General features: G+C 37.9%; 2 protein-coding genes across 2 annotated transcripts; one reads left to right on the top strand and one right to left on the bottom strand.

The window, feature by feature from the left end:
- Positions 1-2,869: 2,869 nt before the first annotated feature.
- Positions 2,870-19,875, top strand: olfml3b (olfactomedin-like 3b). The gene is made up of 4 exons (XM_079483396.1): positions 2,870-2,952; positions 15,004-15,105; positions 16,845-17,130; positions 18,958-19,875. Exons 2-4 carry the CDS (start codon positions 15,004-15,006, stop codon positions 19,740-19,742), a joined length of 1,173 nt encoding a protein of 390 aa, XP_079339522.1. The 5' UTR covers positions 2,870-2,952; the 3' UTR covers positions 19,743-19,875.
- Positions 3,326-4,728, bottom strand: gpr25 (G protein-coupled receptor 25). The gene has a single exon (XM_079483397.1). The coding sequence runs from the start codon at positions 4,671-4,673 to the stop codon at positions 3,615-3,617; it is 1,059 nt and encodes a 352-aa protein (XP_079339523.1). The 5' UTR covers positions 4,674-4,728; the 3' UTR covers positions 3,326-3,614.
- Positions 19,876-19,902: the final 27 nt, after the last annotated feature.

Raw genomic sequence — 19,902 nt, 5'->3', positions numbered from 1 at the left:
AAAATCTTTGGCTAAAAAATGTAAGATTTATCTGCTTAAAATTACTGATTAGAAAATAAATTGAATTTTTTACGACTAAAAATATTTTGAATGTATTTGGCTAAAATACAAATTTAGCTAAAAAAATATATTGACTCTGCTCATTTGGTTCAAAATGCTGGGTATCTGTTTAAAAGTAGAAACCTTGTATTTTATAATGGCAGAAATATGTTTATCTGAGGTGAATGTGGATGATTTTGTGTGTTTAATTTGACTGACAACTCAAATAATAACTTGTAGTTTTCATCTCTCTTTTGAGGTTTTTCACCTATTTTCTGCCAACCAAAGAATGGTTAATAAAAGATGAAAAACTGATTCCATGGCTGTTTATTGAGTGAAATCCAGTTAAGATCTTCATGTGGAGGGACTGTCCTTTTCAAGTGGGGAATTGCACAAGAAAGAGTTCAGGACTTGACACCTACATTTAGATTTAGTCATTTAGCAGACGCTTTTATCCAAAGCGACTCACAGATGAGGAAACATTGGAAGCAATTATAACAACATAGGCAACAAAATACATAAGTGCATCAAAACTAGTCCATTAAAGCCTAGCACAGTATACAAACCTAAATTGAGAAACATTGATTCATCATCAAAAAATAGTTACATTTATACAGCATAAACTGGGACGTGGGACCCAAAATGGGGTACATATATGTTTATCCAGGTGGGTCTAGGTTCCAGATAAATGTAATTAACAAAATGTTTTTTTACTAGAGACCTACTATTTTCTTAATATGGCTGACAAATATACCGTAAGCTGTACCATTAAAATCAGGAACTGTACCATTAGAAATCAAAGTGTTATTACTGTATTTTATATTATTAATAGAATGGACAAACCATTTTAACTATATGGGCAAATTAACCGTAGATGTTGTGGCAGAAAATTAAAAAAAATAAGTCACAATGATGATACATTTCTCTTATGCTATTTTGTATGGTATTAATAATAGCATGTGATTAATTTATCTTCATTGTTATTTTTTTCTAAATTTGTTGTCACACCAAAGGACACATATGGTTTATTTGTCAAATACCCATATAGTAAAATGGTTTGTCCCTGGCTTGAGGAATGACGGAGGTATTCAAAGACGAAAGGGGGAGACAAAACATAACTTGTTAGTTTACAGCTTAAAACTATTGGATGGAGAGTATTGCATTCAGCATTCGTTGACCATCATAAATATTTACATATAATCAACAAAGAATTGGGTAAATCTTGTGAAAGTGGATACATTCGGCCACTATACTTGAATTTGTATTCTTCATAGAATCTGGAATCTAAAAACAATTTATTTATTAATTAAATTATTTATAAACACAACACCAATTCAAACCATTGAAAATAAATTCATGTTATATATCATATGTTACATATGTTTTAAAAAATAACCTTATACAATAGGTGTGCAAATCAGAGGTGTCAAAATTTTTGAAAATTGTGAAAATTCGATTTTTACACATCTTATGTGGACAAATTAAGGCCTTCATCTTGACAAAAGCCACAAAGTATCATGTGATCATGCTGGTGCCAAACGGTGACTATGATTTTATCTGGTGAGGGGACCCATATATTTTGACATAGAAACACTAAAATAATGCTGCCTACCACTGCTAATTTTAATAAAGTCACCTATGAAGACAAATATGGACAACAATAAAATAAGCAGACATATAGTACATCAATTCAGAAGTAGATTAAAATCTTGTGCCAGACTTTAAGTTCCACTATTCTTATCAGATATGTGGACGGTGAAAATGAGTAATGGATAATTACTCACAATCAAAGTGAGAGTAGCTTGTCACAGCACAAACTGTAATATAGGGGAAGAAGTGCATGAGAATGCTTCTACAATTACATTCTCACCAGGGTTCTGATGGTATAGTAAACTGTGGTTGTACTTGGTGGGTAAGGGCGGTTGTAAGACAAACAAAGACATAAAAGAGAATGACAGGTCATAGCCTATTTTTCCTTTCATAGAATATTGTCTATTACCCGGCACGATGCTGTTATGATGCCGATGCTCATGCAATGGAATTAACATTTTTAGCAGTAACCAAAAACCTAAATCATGATTTATTTTCATACAAATGTGCCATACGAGCAACACTGAACCATTGAACTTTCAGAAACATCCCACTCAATTGCAGAAATGAATCACATACACTGGCACTTGCTTGTGTGATATATTATCTTAAGACAATGTCAGCAGTCATTATTGCAAAACAAACCTGTTCACCCAGACGGGTGTCGTGCCAGTTTATTTTTCTGTATATACTGTCTGCTCTACATCCTGCCACACCACAGCAATTAACTAAATAAAAACAAATGTATTTGTTTAAAATTATATTACCACATGGGAAGCTGCAACCTAGAAATAGACACTAAAACAATTATAAATTATTTACATTAGACAAAAATGTTACCTCGTCAAAATTAAGTGTTATTTTGCTTTCTGGAAAATTTTTAAAGTTACTTTTAGACTGTACCTTTCAGGTCATTGTCTTTGCCACACAGCAGCAAAACTTCGCATAACATCTGGATTGTGTTTTACAGCAGTGCCAGATCATTTAGATAAGTAACAGACATTTTTCAGTGCTGCCCAAACTAAAGATGAGAGTTGTATGACCTGCATAACTTCTGAGCTGTACACGCGAAACCCATTTTCTCTCAGAAGACACATGATTCATTTCAAAGGGGAACTACGATGCCCATGCACCAAGTGTGAACCATTGAACTTTCAAATCTCACAGCAGCCCACACAGTTTCTCATGAGAACATTTCTCCAGAATTAAATTAAAGGTTTGTCAAATGACCACCTTCCATAAGTACTATGCACATATGCAATGATACGTGTGACCATGAATGATCTGTGAAGGACGCTGAATTATAAGAAGCACAAATTAACGGTAGGCATACAGTATTTGCTGTGTAGTCTTTTTATAATAACTGTTAAAATGTGTATAAATATATTGCATAACTCTTTTTTGTATAAAATAGGTTTTATTTAGAATAAGAAATTTGAATTAGAATTAAGTCAATAAATGACTAAAATAAAATTAAAAGAGACCTTTTAATAAAAAGAAAAGGGCTTTATTTAAAATATTGTCTGAAGTTTATTCTGGTGAAGTATAAACCTAATACTGCACTAAATTTTACTACATTTTTACGCAATGACGATTTAGATTACTGGTGGCTTCAAAATTACTGAAGACCATTCACTAAATTATCAGAAACCATGTGCATAAACTACTTTAAACAATTTGCAAGATCTTCAAATTATGAAAAAACGTTTTTATTAATATTGATTAACAAGTCAGTTTCCCAAATACATTATTATATTCCAAAACCTATTATTTAAAAATGTAGAAATATACCACTTTGTAAAAATATTGTTAAAACAGTACATGAAAAGAAATGCAGTGAAATATGCAATATTATTTTATATGGTTATTTAATGCATTGTTTAATGTTGCCTCTTCAAGAAGAAGTGACAGTACAATGAAAGCCATGTCTTAGTTTCAATGGTTAATTACATCGCTAAAGAAAGCAGAGCATTAAAAAAAATTGTTCAGTTCTTTTGAGTGAGTGAGAAAAGGCGTCCACGGGTAGATGTAGTTCCAGAGTAACTCTCAGTGGTGCCATTAGAGAAAGAATTCGAGGAGATATAGCTTTGATGGGTATCACCTTGACCCAGGCAAGTCAGACACAGTACGTAAGCTCTATGCCTGAAATGCTGATCCAGGAACAAGTAGATGGCTGGATTTACACAGCTGTTGAGAAACGCAAGACAGCAGGACAATGTGAGTCCATTATATAAGAGGACTCTAACATTCTCACTAATCTCACCTGCGTTTATCAGTAAGAAAACTTGGATACTCTTAAACACATTGAATGGAAGCCAGGAGATCAGAAAGGCTGAAATGATAGTGAACACGATCTTGAGGGAGTGCCGTCGTCTGGCTCCTGCACGTGAGTTTGCAGCAGATTGACAGTGGCGCCGCAGGTTTACCAGAATCGACCCATAACAAAGGCCCAGAATCACAACCGGTAGCAGGAACGTTAGAAATATGGTGAGAAGGTTCATTCCTTGTACAAAAGAGGACGTTGAATCCTCAAAACAAAGCTGATCGTCCATCATTTTACGATATACCAAAGATGGTATTCCCAGGAGAAAAGAAATGATCCACACGATGCCACAGGTGATCTTCACACAGTAGCTGCTTCTGAGGAATTGCGAGTCCATTAACCGCACGACAGCCAGATAGCGGTCAATGCTCATGCACGTGAGAAAGAAGATGTTGGAAAAGCGATTAACAGCGATGATGAAGCTGCTGATCTTGCACATGGCTTCTCCAAAGGGCCACTCAGAATTATGGCTTGCAGAGACGGCCCACATCGGCAAGGTCAGGACAAATATAAGATCAGCGAATGCCAGGTTCAGTACAAAAGTGTCTACAAGACGTCCATTACTCTTGCGGCGGTTGCCTATGACCAAAATGACAAAGAGATTCCCAGAGAATCCAACGAAGAACATGATAAAGTACAGCACAGGAATGTAGATATGGGACAAGGGTAGCGGGTCTTTTTCTAAGAGATAATCGTAGTTGTAGATTTCTGTCGTGTTCATTGCAACATCATGATCATGGAAGGTGTAATCGTCCTCTGAGCTCACTGTAACATCAAAGAGTGCCATCTCTGTGTTGCTTGCCATCTGTGCGCAAATGATGGGCATAGTACAGCAAAACCTAGCCTATCACTTAGAAACCACAAACTGCAACAACAGGTTCTCTCTCTCTCTCGTTCTATTTCCTTCTATTTCCAATTATGTCACAAATATAAGAGATTTCTCAGATTTAAAATCTTTACAATAATTAGTATGCTGTTTTTATTCCCATATTAGTATGATCTTGAACCATATGGGTTTTACCTAGGTAAAACATTCTGCAAATGTGCCTGTTTTTAAGGGGGATTATTATCATGCTGTTTACTTTATGTTGACATTGAACACAAATGTGTGTAGGGGTACGTTATTAAAACTTCTTGACGTAATTTTCTCATCAGACAACAATACAGTTTAGGTATTTATCATGACAATACAGTCACTTCATGTATAACACAAGACCAAAACACCCTGTAAGCAGCTTTAAAAAAAATGAAGTGAGAATTTTTTTATTGACCCCAGTCGGTTGGCAAGACGTATTTCATTGCTAAGATATGCAGAAAGCTAAACAACGAGACAATGTGCAGCCCGTGTTAGAGAAGTTTTGCGATTTGCTGTGGTTTCCTGGTGTAGCTTTACAGGAGCACCACATATTTTTCAAAACTCTTCAAAACACTTGTTGTGCTCATGCAAACGATTGAAATAGAAATGTGTAGCATTTTTTACATTTTCTGCCATACAAAAAGCTACAGTCTGAATGAATATGTTTAAGGCAGATACATGAAAAGAGAGAAACAGTTAACCGGACAGTGAGTCCCAGACACAACCTTTAAAATAAAGTTTTTGTCAATTACTATGACTAAATATTTTGAACCCAAGTGATACATGGGTGTGCTACATTATTAACATGCCATTGGATTCTACTGTATACTAACACAACTGTTGCATATGTAGTTAGACGTTATGATCTCAGTCTCCTAAAATATTTGTAGATACCGTAAACATATCGTACTTAAGATATTAGTTGGCATGCAACTTCACATAAGATTGTAAATTTACATGTAATTGTTTTTTAAAATCTGGTTGTTTACGCAGGGACTAGGGTATTGATATGGTTTGAGAAATGATACTGTTTATGACTCATTTGGGTTTAGAGGTGGTTACGTAGTGGTTAGAGACGTTGGCTATAATCTGGAGGTTTGGAGAACAGATTTCCTGTGCTGACGGTTTGCAACTTTGTCTCAGAGAGACAGTCCACTCTATAATTCAGTTCAAGATGCTAATGACTGAATTATATATAATTAAATGGCATTCTGCCATTTAATTATGTTCTTCTCAAGAAGAACATCCCACTCTAAAAACACTTGATTTGTTTTATCCCATGGTAAGCTAACATGGACAAACCCGACTGTTGGGTTAAATCAACCTAGAACATTAAAGGTTAAATTAATCCAACTGATGGGTGTATAAAAAATTTGATGTGAATTCAAACACCAAAAAATGTATAGAGTGTGATTTTTGCGATTGAAGGAATAAATATATAAAAAAAGGATAACATCTCAACCAGTTGTGTTTTAGAACTGCTTGTCTCAGGATATATGAACAATAAGCTCTATACACAAGCAAACCAAGTTCCCGTAAATGCATTGTAAATCATTTCTGTAGAAATTACAGTATTACTGGCCGCAATTTTCCAGAAAATGTCTGTAGATTTAAATGTATGTAATTTACTGGCAACAGTTTGTTCAAAGATAAATGATCATTAAACATTAATAGTCTTTATCCATACAGAAATAAAAATTTATAACAGCCTGCAAAGCATTCTGGGAACCATAATTAGAAGAAAAACAGAATACGGTTTATGTGGATTTCTGAATCACAGAATGCTTTGCATGAGGCTGTTATTTTATCGTTTTTTTTCTGTAAAGATAAAGACTTGTTCCTGTTTAATGTTCGTTTAAAACTGTTGCAATACATTTGATAAATATAAATCTACAGTAAGTTACTGGCAACTAGCTGCATAACTAAGCAAAAATGTTTACAGTATGTTGTTTAGTTAATGTTGATGCAATCAAACATTTAACAATAATATGGGAAAACAATCCAACATCTTCAAAAATCCACATAGGATTACATATACGAATTCCCAATCTTTCAGTTTTGTGCTTTCATATTATTATTTTAGTCTTGGACTTTTTGAGTTAACATAGCTGAAATTTTATTTAGACCTTCTGTGATACCGTCTGGAATAGGTTCCATCTCTCCCTGTGGCTGTACACATAATACAAGATAATCATTTGAATGACCTTTGCATACAGTTATTTTGACTTGTTTTAAGATTCAGAAGGAGTATTCAGAAGATAGAATGTTAACTTTGTATTTTGCGGGTGATCAGATCAAATCTCATTTTTTGTTCCAGAATGATTAATGTTTACTACTTATTTTTGATGCATTATGTAGGTAGACAAAATTGATGGATTTTAAAATACTGTAATTTTGCAAAAACCTTTGAAATACAATAGCAAAGCTGAAGTGTGTAATTTCTGTCATAGTTATATCACCAAAACATAACTGACTAGTTCGTTTGCAAAAAGGGTTGTTTTTTTAAAGTTGTAATTAAATAAATACAATTAAAACAATAAAACATCATAAAACATGATTTAAATGGTGTTTACTCTAAACTCCTTAATCTAACGAAAGTAAATTATGGATTACCTCAGGGATCGGTTTTAGGACCCTTTCTATTCTCCATTTACATGATGCCCATTCGAAATAATGATTATAAAACATGGAATTAGCTCCCACTGTAAATGTATTCTATGTGATACTGACCCAGAAAAGCGTATTCATGCTTTTGAGACCTCAATACGCACTTCTTAGTGGTTGTCCTGCATCATCATTAACAAACCACAGTTAGTTCTGAATGCAGCTGCCAGAGTTTGAACCAGAAAACACGATCACATAACCGCAATGTTATCAACCCTTCACTGGCTATACCCATTAAGAATCGTATTGACTTTAAAGTTCTTTTAATCACTTAAACGGTTTAGCCCCTACCTGCATAGCAGAGCTTCTATCACACTACAACCCATCACGCTCTCGAAGATCTTTTGATAACACCTAGAATAATAAAATCCACCAAAGGGGGTCGAGCCTTCTCATACATAGCACCTAGACTCTGGAATAGCTTCCCGACACTATTCGAGGATCAGACACACTCGCCTAATTTAAATCTAGATTAAAGACACGTTTTTTCCGCCAAGCATTCTATTAATGCAAAATATGCTAAATAAACCACCTGGAGACTGCATTTATCAGATATTATTTACTAGAATCATTTTACTTAATATACTGTGCTGTGCTTGACATTTTTTGTGTTTTTCAGTTTTTCTTATGTTCTCCTGCAGAGCTGTTTTGGAACAATGCACATCGTGAAAAGCGCTTTATAAATAAAATTGAATTGAATTGAATTAAAAAAAATCGTAAAACAATTCTCTGGGAAAATATCTTGCAGAATCTTATAGTTAACTTTTCATAGTCAAATTTAAACCATTTCTATTTTTCGAGCAGTAAAAAAGACACATTTTGGTCAAAGAAACTCACAGTTATTTGCCTTTACCTAATTCTTCCATGCACTTTACGCTTTTTGTGCATCACCATTGTTCATTTTCTAAAATAAATCTAATGTACACTTCTATTTTAAATAACTTACGGAATCTGAAGATGAACAGGACAGAAAGTACAGAAATGAATCATTCTGACCACAATTAACACCGAACATTTCTCAAGTTTTTATGATCTCTTCCTCTGCATACAGAGTCTGGGAACATGAATGACCTATAAATCTGAAAGTTACATTGATATTTTGGATTTATAAGAGATAATTTATACATTGATAGCAATTCGAACACCTGGAGTTCAGCTCACCAACGAAAGCAGGACATGAACCGAGAACAGGAAACAGAAAATACTGTCACACAAAAAAGTACATACATACTATATATTGACACAAAACCACTGACATCAACTGCTTACCATATAGACATCTGAACTGCAGTATGAGCGATTTCAGAGAACAGAAAACTTTATTTACTAATAAAAGTGCTGATGTTGGCTATTCAGTAAGTAGTCTGCCTGAAAACAAAGCAAAAATGCTGTGTCTATATGTAGGATTACTTGCATGAAAAGTCTAAAAGTCGCAAGGTAGACAAACAGAAGCTCTTTTATCCTCCTTTCATCCATTTCGAAAGTCCACAACAAAAGGTTCACTTTGGGATAGACCGGGATGATGTTCTACTTGCAGAGTTGCTGAAACATTTTGTTCACTGGTTGGCCGTTTATAGTAGAATCTTTTGCTATTTTAAAGATTTTTAAACGATTATAACATACGATTATAACATACATTCTAAATGTTCAGTTGGTTCATTGCTTGGATTCACCGTTAGGTGACTACCACCCAACAAATTTTGTGGAACAGGTAGTAAGTTTATGTGACAATGTGGGACACCACTGAAAGGCAACTCAAACTCTCTACCGTCTATAAAAATAATTTCTCATTTAGTTCAATCCAACTTCATCATAAATAAGGCACAAATAAAATATTATACGACATGAAACAATTTCAATGGCAGGCGTATGTTAAACCAAAACCTTAAAAATCCAAGTCAAAATACTAAGCAGATTTTCACTCTACTAAATCACAGTAAAGGCCCACAATATTCTATTCTATATTATAAACAAAGGATAATTGTTCATCGTAGTTGTTTATAAATGTATACTTTTGTCTGAACTATTTAATCAGCTTTCACTTTACCTGCAAGTTGGTTTAAGACATGGGCGGGACCTAAAGTTTGATTGACAGCCGTCACAGCCTCATTTTTAATTTTTAATAATGCTGTTAAACTGACTGAAGGAAGGCATTACTGATCAAATAAGCGCCCATGGTTATCTGCCTGTGGTTATCTCTCTCCCATCTGGACACATCAAATGTAACTTTGTTGCCAAATTACGAAATATTCTGTGTGTTGCTGACGCAGAGAAGCTTATTCATGCATTTATGACCTCAAGACTTGACTACTGTAATGCGCTACTTAGTGGTTGTCCTGCATCATCAATAAACAAACTACAGTTAGTTCAGAACGCAGCTGCCAGAGTTCTAACCAGGTCCAGAAAATATGATCACATAACCCTAATGTTATCAACCCTTCACTGGCTACCCATTAAGTATCGTAATGACTTTAAAGTTCTTTTAATCACTTATAAAGCCTTAAAGGGTTTAGCCCCACCTACCTAACAGAGCTTCTATCACACAGGACTTTTGATAATACCTAGAATAACTAAATCCACCAAAGGGGGACGAGCTTTCTCATACGTAGCACCTAAACTCTGGAATAGCCTTCCTGATATTATTCGAGGATCAGACACACTTGCCCAATTTAAATCTAGATTAAAAACGCATCTTTTCAGCCAAACATTCACTTAATGCAAAATATGCTAAATAAACCACCAGGAGATGCTGACATTAGATATTATTTACTAGAATAATTGGATTTATTATATAAAACACCATGTAGTGTGTTTTACCCTTTCTTGGGTTTTTCGTTTTTCCCCTGTAAAGCTGCTTTGGAACAATGCAAATTGTGAAAAGCGCTATATAAATAAAATGTAATTTAATTGAATTTAATGGTTGCAGTAAAGGTTTACCCTATTTTATCTAATGCTGTTAAATTGATGCAAACTTTTTGCTGAAATATCCACAGCACTAACAACAAAAACCACAGATTATCTGTCCATCAGATGCGTGTGAAAGTTGTGATTGTTGTCATAGCGATAAACTCAAGTTGTTTTTAGAAAATCATCATAAAACTTCTGCAAAAACCATTCTCTCAGACAGAGGGCCACTGTGTATGTGTAAACATTGGCGTTTCCTGCTGAATTTGTGTAGGAGGGAGGATGTTAATGTTTCTGATAAGAGTATTGCATGCACAGTGTATTGCATAAAAGTAACACATTTCTTAAATAGAGTATTGCACATGCATATTGGACACAGGAATGGTTAAAAACATGATTTCAAGAGACAGTACTGAACAATGGCAATAATTGGTTAAATGTGTGGTAAGGTTTAGAGTTAGGGGTTGTTGAAATGTCCCAGGAAGTTACAGGTTTGAATAGGAGTTCAGAGGGTGGAGTTGAGGGCTCTCAAACTGTTTGTTATGATTCAACAACATTCTAAAAACAGTGTGGTTTCTAGAATAAGAAGGCAGTGATTCGAGTTTTAAGCCAGGGGTTCCTATAGTAGGGGTTGTGACCCCCTGGGGGATCGCAAGGCCACAAGGGCACAAGATGATTTCCAGATTTTTTTTTAATAGAATATTTTATCAATAAATGTAACAAAAATGTTAAAAATAAAACCATATAAAATAAAAATCTATCAGCCTTTTGAATTTCCTTCCCCTCGATTGTAACCCCTGAGGTGATTACGTCACATTAATGAGATTAGCAACCGCATTAGCTTAGGTGCAACAAGTCAATTCCGGAGGATGGCACCCCTATTGTTTTCGGAGGATGGCGGCCCTCTTCTAGTCTTTGGGGACTTCAATATCCACCTGGACAAACCTGGTCTGACTTCCACACCCTTACCGCCTTGTTCGACATCACATGCTTTGCCACAGCCAGTACTCACAGATCAATAAACCAGCTTGACCTCATCTACACCCGTAACTGCACCACAGACAACATTAAAGTCACATCTCTTCACATTTCTGACCACTTCTTCAAAGTGTCACCCTCTCTTCCCTCCAACCTTGTGCTCTACACTTACATCCTATCTAGATTATCTCTGTCCTTTGTCCTCCAGACCATCTTGTGCCACCCCCTCCTGCCCTTGGATGTCTGACATCCTCCGTGAACAACGGAGTACACTCAGGGCTGCTGAAAGGAAATGGCACAAGACCAAGAGTCTTGCTGATCTAGGGGACTACCAATCACTACTCTCCTCTTTCTCTGCTAGTGTTACCATGGCGAAAACATATTTTTATACCAACAAGGTGAGCAATGCACCTAACACTCGGCAGCCTTTTAAGACCTTTAACTCTCTTCTTTGCTCCCCTCCTCCTCTTCCGCCCGCTACCTCTTTGACTGCTGAGGACTTTGCGGTGTTTTTCACTGAGAAAACATCAGCCATCAGCAAACAATTCTTAGCACCGCAGACCTTGGTACACACTACCCTCACTTCTAACACCGAACTCTCATCTTTCGCCCCACTGTCTGACACTGAAGTCACCCGACTTCTCTCTCGCCACCCCACCACCTGTCCACTTGACCCAATCCCCTCCCATCTCCTTCAGACCACATCCACTACACTCACACATGCACTCACACACATCATCAACACCTCCATGCTCACCGGAACTTTTCCATCCACATTCAAACAGGCCCAGATCATGCCCCTACTCAAGAAACCCACATTGGACCCTACTATTACCGACAGTTACAGACCTGTCTCTCTCCTCCCTTTTATTGCAAAACTCTTGAAAGGGCAGTTTTCAACCAAGTTTCCTCATACCTATCCCAGAACAATCTACTGGATGACAAGCAGTCTGGCTTCAAAACAAACCACTCCACTGAGACTGCACTGCTATCGGTCACAGAAGCACTGCGGCTAGCCAAAACGAAATCCAAATCCTTGGTCCTGATTCTGCTAGACCTATCTGCAGAGTTTGACACGGTCAATCACCAGATACTGCTAGCAACCCTGTCATCCTTAGGAATCTCTGGCTCCCCTCTCTGCTGGTTCCAATCCTACCTCTCCGGTAGATCATTCAAGGTGTCATGGAGGGGCTCGCTGTCCCCTACTCACCATATGATCACTGGGGTCCCTCAGGGATCGGTGCATGGACCGGTGCTTTTTTCCATCTACATGACTGTAGCGAGGTAGGCGGGACGAGAGCCGGGATGCGAGGCCTCGTATCGGTTCCCATTTCCTTCCTTCCCTACTATTGAACTTTCTTACAATGACATCCTTAGGACCCATCATACGGGCACACGGCTTCTCGTATCACTGTTATGCTGATGACACCCAGATCTACATCTCGTTTCACCCAAACGATACCACTGTAGCAGCTCGCATAACAGCCTGCCTAGATGACATCTCAGCTTGGATGAAAGAGCATCACCTGCAGCTGAACCCGGCCAAGACAGAACTACTCGTGTTTCTGGCACACCCCACGGTCCAACACGATCGCACCATCCAGCTTGGCAATTCCACTATCAGTCCCTCCGAATCAGCCAGGAACCTCGGAGTCATATTTGATGAACAGCTATTCTTCAATGATCACATTGCAAAGACAACGCGATCATGCCGATATGCCTTATTTAACATTCACAAGGGTAGACCCTACCTCACTGAGCATGCGGCACAACTCCTTGTCCAGGCCCTGGTAATCTCAAGGTTGGACTACTGCAATGCTCTCCTTGCTGGTCTTCCTACAAAGGCTATCAAACCACTTCAGCTGGTTCAAAACGCAGCAGCACGCCTCGTCTTCCAACAGCCCAAAAGGGCTCATGTGACATCCCTTTTCATCTCTCTCCACTGGCTACTGGTTGAAGCCTGTATCAGATTCAAGTCACTGATGTTTGCATACAGGACTATCACTGGATCTGCGCCGGCATACTTTCACACCCTACTACACTCCTACACCCCATCAAGAACCCTGCGTTCAGCAAACGAGCAGCGCCTTGTAATGCCTTCTCATAAGGGCACTAAATCCCCCCTCTCATTTTCCTTCACAACTCCTTCCTGGTGGAACATTCTTCCCAATGCGGTCCAGTCAACCACATCTCTCACAACCTTCAAAAACCTACTTAAAACACACCTCTTCGGCAAATACTTGACAGACAAATGAAAAAAAAGAATGAACGACTCTAACCCTCTCAACAGGTAATGGTCTAGCTTTTGTTGAAACTAGTAACTTTGTATTAGCACCTATTGTAATATTGCTCTTTGTATGACATATCCCCCGAACTCTTTTTAAGTCGCTTTGGATAAAAGCGTCTGCTAAATGACTAAATGTAAATGTAAATAAAGAGTACATGCATCAGCACTCGAATCATTTTGATGAAATCTGACCATCTGCTGTAATAGTTCATGGTTTATGACAACAAGAAAAGTAATTTTACAATAAATAATATGATATAAGACTGTGTTCTTTTGTGTTGTCAGTATGCACTCGTTTGGATAGACCTAATAACTGCATGTGCAAAGTTGCGTGCAACGTTTGTATAACCACCTCCGAGGATAATGGGGGTCTCGAGTCACTGGCACTGTCAATTTGGAGCCATGGGCTGAAATGTTTGCAAGGGAACCCCTGTTTAAGCAATAATTCATACCTTCCTACAAGATATTTGTACTGATATAATGCTGTAGCGCCTCCTGGTGGATATCTGTTTATTTATTCTTTTTTAGTATCATTTGAAATGTTATTTTTATATAAAAATATAAAATATTTGACCAATTTACATTACTGAAATCAAATTATAAGCCTTTTTTCAAACCTAGACTTTTACCAAATCTATAAGATTATCTGTTTATCCGAAAAGTCTCTAATCTACTTCCAATTTTCACACTGTATTACATCCAGAAAATAACAAAATAATGTGGGATTGTTTCAACACGTTCCAGCACATTGACTGATCACTGTGAAGAGCAACATGTATTTGTTCTTCCCCACACTGAAGAAAGTGCCGGCAGCTAAGCAATCCATGGTTTAGACTGAAAAATTACTCTGTGTCAGGAAATTATCTAATGTTATGCAACAGAATGAATGTGCTGTGCAGTTTTCCACAGAAAATGAAGATGGAAAGAAAATTAAAGTGCAAGACATCAGTAAAATCTTTCTGTATCGCCCCTGGGATATTTCTCAAACTGTATTTATTCTCTAGTTGACCTATGGCACATTTTACTTCAGTTTATTATTTGCAAACCCAATTACCATTATTTATTTATATATGAATGAATGAATGAATGAATGAATGGTGGAAAATGAACAAAGCGTGCTTAAAGAAAAAAGAAAAAAGAAGAGAAAAATTTATTTTATGTAAAATGATGATTGTGTTTTAGTTCAATGCTTGACCAGAAAAGGAGATCCAGCTCTCCGGAGAAAGAAAGCGAAGAGGCGCTCCAGATGTGTTTAGCTCCTCCTCTTGCTCCACTCTTTCTCAAAACATTCCAGCAAAGTCACTGCCTCTGCATGAGGGCACATATACTAACATACTCATTGTTTCACCTCCGCTCTTCAAGATGAGAGCCTTACAGCTCCTCGCCCTTCTTCTCTTTGGCCTGGTTGGGGCACAGCAGCAGGCACTTATGGACTACTTGGAAAGAAGACTCCTTGCCATTGAGGTAAGAACACAACCATGCTCTCCCAGTCGGACCCTGGCCTCCAGACAGCAATTGGCAGGAGATAAGTGAGAGGGACTAAACATTTTCATTTACGCATTTGGCAGAGGCTTTTTTCCAAAGCGACTTAAACTGCATTATACTATACATTTTTTTAAAGTCTGTGCAATCCCTTGGGATCAAACCCACGACCTTGGCAGTGCTCTAACCACTGAGCTTCAGGAAAGCTAAATCAAATAGTTGAAGAACAAAAGACAATAGGCTGAATTTTGAATAAACAGGGTTGTTTGTATGATATGCAGTTGGTTGTACTTGGCATTCATTTTCTCAGTGGCATTCACAAGTTTAACAAAAGCTATGACCTCTTGCATCAGAAAGATAATACTGTGCATGGTCACCAAGGAGTGTTAAAGGGAAAGTAACCGAACAACTGCGGTACCCTTGACTCGCATTAGTTTCGTATCCATACAATAAAAGTGTATGGGTACCGTCGTTGTTTGGTTACAACATTTTTCAAAATATCTTCTTTTCTGTTCTACAGAAGAATGTAAGTCATACAGGTTTGAAATGACAAGAGGATGAGTAAATGATTTTGGGATGAACTTTGCCTTTAAGGAAAGTACTGTGTCAATTTATGTTGTTATATAATAGAAAATCTAATCAAAAAGGCATTTTTTTGTTGCTGTCTCTTTGCATGCATGACAAAATATTTATAAACACACGGATGCGAAGTTAACACGAGACAAACATGCTGTTTCTCGCTCTTTTCACTTAATTTTCCTTGCCAGTAGTTTTGCTCTGTGTCTCCTTGTATCTTGGCCACATGAAAGAAATTTTGTTTCTCTCTTCCGTCCAGTGCTGAGTCTGCACTGTTCTTCACAGGCCAGTCATCCCATGTGATTACTGTATGCTAAAACACACTTCTTTTTTTCCTTCCACTGAGTCACAAATTCAAAAAAGAACATTTGCTGCAAAAGGTTGATCCATCTGCAGCGTCAATGACTCTGTTCCAACTACCCAGCAAGTGAATTCCAATGCCTTCCCATCCATCAGTAGAATGCAGCAAGAATAGTTGGAAATGCCCAAATCATAGCCTCTTTATGTCATGATTCTGCCATCTCTTGTCTTGATTTTCTGGTCTAGGGGCAGAATCATGACAGACCCACATGTTTTATGTGGAGAGAAACATATTATTGTCAATCAGGACATAATATGCGTTCTCTCCAGTCTCGTCATTTGGCCCCGCCCCTCTCGTTCCTAGTATAGGAACAGGCCCTCCAGCCGGCGTCAAGTCCTGCCCTGCCGGCCCTCCAGCCGGTGTGTCAGCCGGGGGCTCCTAGAGGGGTACCCCCTGCTAAGTCCCCCAGGACCCCACGCTCTCGAGCGTCTCCAGGGACTAAGACTGCCCCTCCCTGTTCCAACCCCTTTGGATTTCCCCCCATGGACTCATGTGTTCCCCCCTCCCTTGTTTGTTATTTTTATTATGTCACCCCAACCCTTTTGTGATGTATTCTTGTCTGCCCTCTATTCTTGTTTACCATGTTTTGTTGGATGTTGTCTGTTTCCCAGTCAGTCTTGTCTCGTTAGTCTGCTCCCTTGGTGAACTTTAGTGTTTTCCCCCATTGTGGGTATTTGTTTTGTTTTATTAAAAGTCTTGTTAACCCCTTCACCAAAGCTGCCTGCAATGGGGTTCTTCCACCACGTTCACGACACTGTGTTTTTGTTTATTTCTTCACCGGCAGGACCGCATCTCCTTGTGGCACGAGCAAACCAGCCGCTATGCCTCTGAGCTGCGCGAGTTCAAGCAGCAGATGGTGGCACAGTTAGAGGGCCTGGACAAGACCAAGGAGGCGCTGAGGACCGAGCTGGACACGGTGGGGACGCGTGTGGATCGCGTGGAGAGAGAGATGGACTACCTGGAAACCCAGAACGGTGCGCAGCCTTGTGTGGACGTTGATGACAAGCTGGTGGAACAGCAGGTGACGGTTGTCAAGGAGAGGAACAAAGCCAAGTACTCCAAGCTCACAGGTAATAAGACGTAGGAAGAGTTCCACAATAAATGCAAAGAAAATATATTTTTCTTTGTATTAAATTAAGGTTCTGTGTTAAAGTTTTGCAGGATCTGTTGACAGAAATGCAATATAATATACAACACCATGTCTTCAGAGGTGTATGAAGCATTATGTTTTTATTACTTTAGAATGAGCTATTTCTATCTACATAGACCCTGGGTCCCCTTACATGGAATTCTCCATGTTGTTTCTACAGTAGTCCTAAACGGACAAACAGCGCGTTTCATAAATACGTTATGTCCTTTGTAGCCTTTTAGTAGCCAGTTTCTATGATGGTTTTTAAACAGTATGAAAGTACTTCCCATCTTTGCTGGGCTCTTATTGGCTGCCTTTTCCTCAAAATTTAACGGTCAACTTTTAAAACGTTTTATTAAATATTATTTTAATGTTTTCACAATTATATTTTTGTCTACAAAAACTGATCCTAAAAATGTGAATGGTAGTTTTAGACTATATAAAACATATAATATATAATACATATAATATATTAGAATATTCCAATACATTGAATAATACATAAAGAATTTGCCCTTAACATGTATTGAAAAATGTATTTGTACATATTGCATAATTTCATTCCCATATATTTTTGTTGCATGAGAGACCACTTGGTTAAATGGTGTCATATGAAATGATTTTAAATAAAAATAGCTTTCAAGAATAATCCACAGTTTTTTCATACTATGAAAGTGAATATAAGAAATCTCTCAAGCTAAATGTTTTAGGGTAAGATTTTTAGTAAACGATGGCAGTTCTGTCACCAAGTCAAATGTGTGATACAGATTCTCACACAAAGCTGTTGTATCACTTCAGAACACTTGAAATATAGCAGTTTCGTTGATTGATGGTATTTTTAGAGCTTGACAGCACCTATTCCCCATCCACTTTCATTATATAGAAAAGTGCAACTGTGGCACTCTGCTAAACTGTACAGATTGAACCAAAGTCAGAGAGGTTTAAAACAACATTAGTTTCAGTAAATGGTGACAGGATGAACTATGCTTTTAATATTTGTCTTAAATGCAGCATTATGTCAGGAGAAATTGCATTTTGAAAGATTAAGGGTTTGAGAAGCTCTTAATGAGACGATGAGTACGTGGCATGTAGCAAAACTGAAAAAGTCAGAAAGTCAGTGAAGTTCAAGTTCCATCACGTCAAGCATGTAACTATTAGAAACTGACACGCTATTATACATAATACATTATATATGTAATAGTGGTTCTAATCTTTTCAAAGCTTACGTCTGGAAAGCACTTAGTGGTACTAAATAACATTTATTATTATTTATCATTCATAAAGACAGTAATTATACTAACAGGGGACGGGATGCTTTATACTTCAGCAACTCTGTATTGCTTTTTCGTAGTCAATAGTCGCAATCTGATTAACATCTGATTAGACCGTTATAGTGTGAAATGCATATCCATTAGGGTTTGGTGTTAAATTCGGCTGTTAGTGGCAGGAACATTGTGAGTTGTGTTTTGATGAAGTGATGGATAAACGTTACAAAAGAACAGAAAAAGGCAATTGATGTTTTAATTACACCGAGCAGGAGATCAATCGCAAAGTCAGTGACATATTTATTGATTGATATAATAACTGAGAAAAAGTGCCAATATAATACTCTAAAGGACACTTCATCCAAAACCCAACACTCTTTATTTACTGTCATTATTAACTGCCCTTTATGTTGCTCCAAACCTTTGTTGTCAAACATCACAAAGGTATTGTAAAGTTACTATTCATATTATCTGTATTCTCTTATACTTTCATTTATGTTCAGATTGTAGTGACATGATCTCCAGCATCAAAGCCATGAAGATCCTCAAACGAGTGGGTGGCCCCAAAGGAATGTGGACGAAAGACGTGGGAGCAGCCACGGGCAAGGTGTACATCTTAAACGGGACAGACGATAACACCCTGTATGAATTCGGTTCAGTCCGTGACCTCACGTCATCCCAGGGACTATCCTCTGCCACAAACATCCAGCTCTCCTCCCCCTGGCGAGGTATGGGCCATGCCGTCTACAAACAGCATCTGTACTACATGAAGGAGGGCGTGGAAACGAGACTAATAAAGTTCGATCTACAGAAGAGCACTGTTGTGGACAGTGCCGTCTTCCCAGCCAAAAATCAGCTCCCCGTTTACAGCCTGAATCCCGAGACCTACATTGATCTAGCGGTAGATGAAGAAGGTCTGTGGGCCATCTTTGCCACAAAGGAGAACGAGAGGCACATCTCTCTAGCCAAGGTAGACCCCAAAACGCTAGACATTGAGCAGATGTGGGACACTCCTTGTGTAAGGGAGAACGCCGAGGCGGCATTTGTGATCTGTGGTACTGTCTATGTTGTTTATAACTCCAAACTGCCTAGCCGTTCCCGAATCCAGTGCGTGTTTGACGTCAGCGATATGGTCACTAATGACGACGCTCCACATGTGTACTTTCCAAAGCGTTATGGCACTCATTCCAGTCTTAAATACAGTCCTGTGGAGCAGTTGCTGTATGCATGGGATGATGGATATCAGATCCTTTACAAACTGCAAATGAAAAAGAAACTAGAGGTGTAGAATGGATTCAGAAGAGGGTGGAGCTGCAGAGGACATGGCTATGTTATTGGTTCATTTTAGCTTGGGCAACCCATCTTAAACATAAGTCACACATCAAAACGTTTAGGTAAGCTGCTTGATAGAAATACATTTAATGGGCTTTAAAAATACTGTATGTTTG

The sequence above is a fragment of the Barbatula barbatula genome (genome assembly GCF_947034865.1).
Source record: "Barbatula barbatula genome assembly, chromosome: 20".
NCBI lineage: Eukaryota > Metazoa > Chordata > Actinopteri > Cypriniformes > Nemacheilidae > Barbatula > Barbatula barbatula.
The sequence above is the reverse complement of the archived record's forward strand: the minus strand, read 5'-3'. Positions and strand labels throughout refer to the sequence as shown.

What these genes read in the sequence shown, in the direction of transcription:
- gpr25 (XM_079483397.1), bottom strand. Translation starts at nt 4,673, where the DNA reads ATGAACACGACAGAAATCTACAACTACGATTATCTCTTAGAAAAAGAC.
- olfml3b (XM_079483396.1), top strand. Translation starts at nt 15,004, where the DNA reads ATGAGAGCCTTACAGCTCCTCGCCCTTCTTCTCTTTGGCCTGGTTGGG. An exon ending in GAAGACTCCTTGCCATTGAG is followed by an intron (nt 15,106 to 16,844) that starts GTAAGAACACAA and finishes CTTCACCGGCAG; the next exon opens with GACCGCATCTCCTTGTGGCA. An exon ending in CAAGTACTCCAAGCTCACAG is followed by an intron (nt 17,131 to 18,957) that starts GTAATAAGACGT and finishes ATTTATGTTCAG; the next exon opens with ATTGTAGTGACATGATCTCC.